The following is a 7882-nucleotide window of genomic DNA, read 5'->3' on the forward strand; positions in this document are numbered from 1 at the left end:
AGTAATCGGGTAACCTCGGGGGAACCACTCGGGCGGATTCAAGAGCGATAAAAAGACGTTACTATGAGATGGTAATCTTTTATAGCTCTACTCATAAAACTAAAGTTTTCTTATATCAAAATATACTAAACAATTTATGTTAATGGTTTGCTGTATTCAATGTACGGAATGTACGGTTAATAAAAAAAATCCTGGTCAAATGTTAAAAAAAATATTTTAAAGGACTTAGTTTCTTCCGCGCATGTAGGTCACTTTGCACTTGGTAAACATGCCCTTAGTTTTGTCATTTTCATAATTTGAATTTAATTATGCATGCTTTAGTACAATCCAAATGGGTGCAGTTAATAATAAACATAAATAATTAAAACTTTCACCATAAAATTTTATGTGTCAGAATGGTCAGTGTCAATAATGGAGCCTCGGGTCAGCATTAAATCTGTTAAAAGTCATACAGTCATACAATCTTAGTAAATTACATGTACTTAACAATTGTTGTCATTGATAAACATTTTGAACTTTTCACCGGACTGCCGAATAGAATTATCAGCAATTTTACGGGAAATCATTTCCAAAACATGAATAGGTCTCCTAGGACACAGGGCTTGTGGTAATAATATTAAAAACAACAATGATGATTTCAAAGATGTGTATTCCGTCTAAACAAGAATCATCTATCTATTTACCCTTCCGGAGCACCTGGGATCACCCCCAGATTTTGGTAAGGTTCGTGTTGCTTAGTCTTCAGTTTTCTATGTTGTGTCCTTTGTACTGCTATTTGTCTGTTTGTCTGTTTCTTTTTAGCAATGGCGTTGTCAGTTTTTTTTCGATCTATGAGTTTGACCATCCCTCTGGTATCCTTCGCCCCTCATTTAGTGCATCCAAACAGTTATGTCGTGGGTCTCAATCCTTTTATTCATAGGACCACTAGTACAATAAGATTAAAGCTTCAATTTATATATATCCCCTTCATTCTACACATGTCATGTATGGCAGACGACACTAACAGTTCGAGGCCGTCAAGCACAAGAAAAGTATACCAACAAACAGGCTAAATTATGTTCTACATTTCTGGTGACCAGAAATACCATATAGAGATATACGGCAGTTGGAAGATCAATTCAAATGCAAAGATGCAGAAAATGGGAAGAAATGTATATAGCTGTCAATACGTGAAAAGAACCATTAGTTGTAAGAATGACTTGTCCAGTTTAATTGCTTACATTTTACATTTCGTGGTCGTGTACAGCTTATTAGGAAGAAAACGAGTTTGTTTATTGTTGAAGGCCGTTCGGTGACCTATAACTGTTACACATATAGCTTCTATGTCATTTGAGTTAATTTGTAGACATGTGTCAATCATATCATATCTTCTTAATTTCATATTTATATTTTATGACCATTAAAATTAATAAAAAGATCACATTAATGATATCTTATGTCGTGCGTTGATTTACTTGAAAGTATCAGCTAGTACTAGTTAGAGTCAAATTGATTTTTTTATCTCGCGAGTCGTGAGAAATATCTAATAATTAGCCGTAACCGTTAACATTGGGATAATTATATAGCCCAGTCAGCCTTCTTAGAGTGCTAACAAAAGTTAGGAAAAAATCCATGAAAATAATCGAGTTGCAGCCTGGTGATTTTCTTAATTTTCAAGCGACTAGTCAGTCTTTCAAATTCTCTGAAGTTCCCTTTACTAAGGTGAAATACATTAGACTAGATGTTCAAGATCCTTTGCAAGTATCCTTTAAAGAGTCTTTTGTTAATGATGACTTCAATGATGTGTCAATTGTTCCTAAAACTAGGAAAAAAGATAAGCCTGTTGTTATGCCAAAAGTGTCTGTTTTGTCGAAATCAAACATTTTAACAGCAGATAAAGTGAAAGACTTGAAAGCCATGTTAAAATATATGCCTTTAGCCGATCGGCAATATTATCAAAATGTATTCAAAAACAACAAGTAACATTTATTCATTTGATATTGTAGAATATGTTTCAGGTAGAAGCATGTACATTTCTAGTTTAGAATAAGTTTTCGGAGTAAACACAGTTTACAGTGTCTCATTTATCGGTATAGTTATGAACATTGGATGTTATGAACATTGGATGTTATGAACATTGGTAGTTATGATTAGTTATGAACATTTATACTTAAGTTTTGATATATTGCAAATGGATGCATATTGCATTAAGATTGTGTACTTATTCAGTAGAAATGAGGGCATTATAATTTAATAGGACTTTATGGCACTTTCATACATAAATATAGTCTTTACATGTTGTTAATATTATTGACAAAATATAGAAATTTTCAAATGGTCCAAGTGACAGCTTTTTAATGAATAATAGCAAAAAATATACATTTTGTTTAGCTGAAACATATACATATTATGTCATGAACTTAATGTCCAACTGTTATGATGATGTGCTAATTATGATTTGTTTATAAATCAGCATCCTATAAGGAGTAAAGGTGCCATTTTTGTAATTCTTTAGTTTTATATTCATAAAGTCATTGTCTAATTATTATGTGTCATCTTATTACTGTCCTTTTAGAAAAAGAATGTCCAATGACACTACATGCCCGCCAATGATCTGTATTTAAAATGACTAACAGTTTGTTCAGACACAGACCCATTACAGACTTACTAACCTTAAGATCATATCAAATTAATTTTTACATTCTCATCCCCATCCGTTCCAACCAATTAGGTGGTTTATATTTTTTATGTATTTTTACAAAGTTCTTTGGAATCTGTAATGAAAATACGTAAAAATAAAATATAAGAGTCCAACTCAACCCAATATTTTCAATTTAGGTGGATGAGAATCTATCAATTAACTTGATCTGGCCTTACCCTAACTTTGGGTCTTTAGCATTGACTTTTTATTACAAAAGACAAAGTCAATGAGTCTTGACTTTACGACACAAGCATCAACTTTGCATCAAACAATCCACATCATAAGCTATCTATGTACAAAGCTGCTTGATGATATCATAACTCTTATATCAAAAACTTAAACCTGAAACTTAACCTGTTTTTTTAACATTGAAATTCTATTAAGAAAGACAAAGTCAACGTGTACCTTAACCTTGCAAGGACAGACGCATAGACAGAAGAACTTTACGCCCAGTTTGCCTTGCAGGCATAGCTATATAGTTCAAAGAAAACATAAGACACTATTTTAACCAACAAGATTGTGTATGGCCTTTGTTTCTACTGCCGATTTTATTCAATTTTAATGGCATATACATTGCCCAGTAATAATATTATAATGTTTTATGTCCAATACCATTTTAATTCTTTCAACTTTACTTATCACAAGATTAAAATGTACTATCTCCAAACTTGAAATATGAAATTGCCGAAATAATATATACTTTATCAGATTTCTGTAGAGGACAATTTAATCAGATGTGTTGGAACTGGTATTACGCATACTTTTTGCATAGCTCTTGTTTTATATGACTGGATATCAGACTGTCCAACTTTAAATGCCATTTTCTCAGTTTTAGAAAAAGTGGACATAAAACATTATAATATTCACACGACGAAATATTAGTGCTGATCAGGATCAAAAAGTGCCTGCAGTAGTTGATCAACCTGATGCATTATATACTGCTGTCCCTCTGCACAATGCAACCAAACAGAAAACTGCTAATGATTTTGATGCCATCGAACAAGTCGAAACTATACAAGAAACAGAAGGCCAATCAAATGAGGATAGCACTAACAGTAGAAGCAGAAAAAGGAAAGGAAATCCCGACATGTGGAAACAAACTATAAGGAAAAGGAAAAGACAGGCAGGCCTTGAATACGTCGCCACGACGGGAAAAAAACGATGTAAAAGGGAAATAAAAAGAAATGGTTGTAATGGAACCTGCAAATTTAAATGTAGAACATTTTCTGATGCTGAACGAAAGGATATATTTCATAGTTTTTGGTCGTATAACGATAGCGAAAAAAATGCATTCTATAGCAGCAGCATTGACAAAATCCAAAAGGGTAGAACTCGAACAGATAGCAAAAGTTCAAGGCGGAAATTTTCATATGTATATCATTTCCCTAAATCTAGCGGGAAAGTTCGTGTTTGCAAAGAATTTTTCCTTGCTACATTAGACATAAGTCCTCGTAGAATTCAGTGGTTTTTAGAGAAAAAATTTCCTTCCTTTGAAGATAAAAGGGGTAAAGTGTCCGATGAAGCTAAAGTCATTATAAAGGATCATATAAACTCATTTCCTCGTGTCGAGTCTCATTACTGTCGGTCGTCAGTAAAAAGGCAATATCTGGACCCATGTCTTACAATTTCCAAAATGTATGAGCTTTATGAATTTCAGTGTAATTCTAAAGGCATCAGTCCAGAAAAATATCACACATATAAAAACATTTTTAATTTTGACTTCAATCTGGGATTTCATTTTCCGAAAAAAGACAGGTGTGATATGTGCGAGGAATACAAAGCAAATGATTTGATAAAACAGGTTAGCAAAGAGCTGAAGCAGAAATATGAATCTCATGTCTTAGGTAAAACACAAACAAAAGTTGAAAGGGGCAATGACAGGAAATCAGAGAAACCAGTCCTTTGTTTTGATATGGAGAATGTGCTTACTTGTCCAAGGGCTAACATATCAAATTTTTTATATAAAAGGAAATTCAATGTATATAACCTTACTGCTCATATGTCGTTAAATAAAACTGCTTACAATGCAGTTTGGTCCGAACATCAAGCAGGTCGAGGAGCAAACGAAATTTCAAGTGCTTTACTAAAAATCCTTGAGAAAGTTGTACAGGATTTTCCTTTGTTAGAGAATATAACACTATGGTCTGACTCTTGCATTCCGCAAAACCGGAACTCTATAATGGTTACTGCATTGAAGTATTTTTTGCAAAACAACCATTACGCCCTTAAGACCATTGAACAGAAGTTTTGTGAGCCGGGTCACTCTTCCATTCAAGAAGTGGACTCTGTGCATAGCCAGATTGAAAAAGCTCTTAGTGTTAGTGAGATAATGTCTGCTTCGTTCATTTATAACGCCCTAACGAAATAGAAATCTTGAATGTTATAATAAGTCCGTACCGAGAACATCTTCAACTTGTATAATTACAAGAAGATAAGGTATCATGAGTCACAATACTCATATTACATCATATTTATAAGTGAGTACGGAAGGTTAAGATGCGATTGGAACAAAAACCTTAAAATGAAAACTATTTAGGCGTGTCATTCAAATGATTGATTTTTAATATAAGTATATCTTAATCTAATCAAGATAGAAATACAGATAAAGAGTTGTGGTATCAGACACTTTAATACATAAACATTTACATTATATGATTACAACACATATCCCCCAGAGAATAAAGGACAGTGATGCATGTAGATCATAAAAGATTATATAGAAGTTTATTACTAGATTGGAATTTGAAGTTATTGAACCATCTTGTGCTTGTAACAGTTATTTAATACCAGTCAATACCACGAGATCTGTTTACAAAAAGCAGATAGGGAGAATACACGGATTCTACTGTACCTCGCAACCTGTAACGGAGGAATCTACTTACATACACACATATAAAGCTGTCATTCCTAACAATAGTTATCAAAGGTACCAGGATTATAGTTTAATACATCAGACGCGCGTTTCTTCTACAGAAGACTCATCAGTGACGCTCAGATCAAAATAGTAATAAAGTACAAAGTTGAAGAGCATCGAGGACCTAAAATTCCAAAAAATTGTGCCAAATACGGCTAACAAGTTAGAAGAACAGAGATAGTTAACGAAAAGACGTCATTTTGAAAATATGCTTTTAAAGGAATTTTAAAAGCTTAACCAGTTGAAATCAAATAGGACATTGTTTGTATTAGGACATAGTTGTTACATGAAGGATTATGGTTTTTTGTCCGAGTCAGAATTGTCTGATTTTAGTTTTTAGACGCTATCAATAAAATTATCTTTTTAACTGAAGAATTTAACACTATAAAGTATTGGGAAAATCTGGAATCAGAGAACATAGTTTGTCATCTACTTGACCACCTATTTTATTTATCAAATTGGGGATCAGAAATTTTTTGTAAAAAAACAGAAATATCAAGTTGAAATGAAATAAAATAAAATATCGAGGTAAAGATAAAAGGACTATCATGTAATACTAAATTAAAACTATTAAAATAAAATACAGATAAAATTGAAGGTAACATGAATATCAAGTTGTACTTAATAAAAATGTGACAATGCAATGAAGCTATCAAAAATATATAAGTTAAAATACTGTTTAACTTATTTTTGTGTGTAGCAAACCAAATTTCTAAGAATACTTCAAAATGTACAGATAATTTTATTTTAAAGAATCCTGGAAGAAAAATCTCTTAATTTCCCATTATATTGACCAGTAGGTTTGTCTAAAACCTAATCCTCGTACGGAGAAAATGCTCCTGGTTTTAACGCGAACTCTCACATGTGTCTTACGTGTTATTAATTTCATTTCCAACATTCATAATTAAGTATGGACTTGTATCGTCAATTGAAGTTCAAGTTTAATAATGACCATTGTATATATATAAATTAATCTCTCAACTTAACTCAATGAATTATCTTAAACGAATTTCAAACAAAATTGAATTAATCTATAAAGTTACTACTAAATATTCCTTAAAGATAATTGTTGATATATGAATTAGTACATGTTGAAAGTTATTCACGTTTAAGATCTAATTCAGACATTATTTCCCTAACTTTGCAGAGAAAAAATGCACAGAAGAGTCCAATAACACAGAACTTAACAACTATAATAGATCACCGTAAGGCTTACAATGAGTAAAACTGCAAAGAAATAAAATGAAATACAATACGCTCATGATATAAGCTATGATAGTATGGATGAGTTGTCCTCCCTTTCTTTATTCTTTAATTTTCTAGATCATTTCTCTCTATTCTTTCTCTAAACTAGTGACTACTGATTACACACATGTAAGCACCTTATTATTTTATTTCCTTTATTTTTTTGTCCTTATTTTTTTTGGGTCCATTATTCCTTTACTATAAACCCGACCCTCAATAGTCGTGTTTTATGTCACGGATTTTGAAATTCAACGAACAAAAAATCATAGGCCATCATGACTCACTTTCTGTTCCACATTTTTATTTTCAATGATTATTGAAATCTGGTTAAAACCCCTAATTTGCCCTATCAGTATATTTAAGTTAACATCATAACTAACATGTGCACTGAAATTCCAGTTCATATGACCACAACGTACATGGTTACTTCCTAACAGAAGAAAACAACTTTAACTTGATAGATGACGAACGAACAAACGGTACGACGGATATACGGATGGATGTTTAGACCGGTAAACATACTCTTCTGTCGTAACAAGGGCATCTATACTACCAAAGGAACAGACCGATTTCATTGAACCGCAACTCCCCTGAACCTATACAAAGTCGGAAATATTAGTGATATGATGTATAAATGTAGCGTTTTGTACCAGTTTTCCTAAAGGAGTAGGTTCAGTAAGACCCTTTTTTGGCCCCAAAATATAACAGTTTTACAAAATTGTGAAAATGTAATCTTTTAACTATTTATTGGAAATTAAAATGCTTCTGCTACATAAATATGTGCTGTTTTTGACAATAAAATGCACATATATCGGGTACTTGCATCATTAAGTCATGCTAAATTTTAGGCGGTTTTCGTCCTAAATGGAAGTGGCCGCATTCGTGTTCATTCACAATATTGAAATGTTAGTTGTATTTGATGACATTACAAAACATATGTAAAGGTTAAGGATGAACACGGATGCGGCCACTTTCATTTTTGACAAAAAACATCTGAAAAGTGACGTTTTTTGGCATATTTGATAGATTTTCCATATTTAAGC

General features: G+C 32.4%; 1 protein-coding gene across 1 annotated transcript; it reads left to right on the forward strand.

The window, feature by feature from the left end:
* Nucleotides 1-63: 63 nt before the first annotated feature.
* Nucleotides 64-5048, forward strand: LOC143059377 (uncharacterized). The gene is made up of 2 exons (XM_076232868.1): nucleotides 64-71; nucleotides 3563-5048. The coding sequence occupies exons 1-2, from the start codon at nucleotides 64-66 to the stop codon at nucleotides 5046-5048; spliced, it is 1494 nt and encodes a 497-aa protein (XP_076088983.1).
* The last annotated feature ends 2834 nt before the right edge of the window (nucleotides 5049-7882 follow it).

Source organism: Mytilus galloprovincialis, chromosome 14 (genome assembly GCF_965363235.1).
Source record: "Mytilus galloprovincialis chromosome 14, xbMytGall1.hap1.1, whole genome shotgun sequence".
Taxonomy (NCBI): Eukaryota; Metazoa; Mollusca; class Bivalvia; order Mytilida; family Mytilidae; genus Mytilus; species Mytilus galloprovincialis.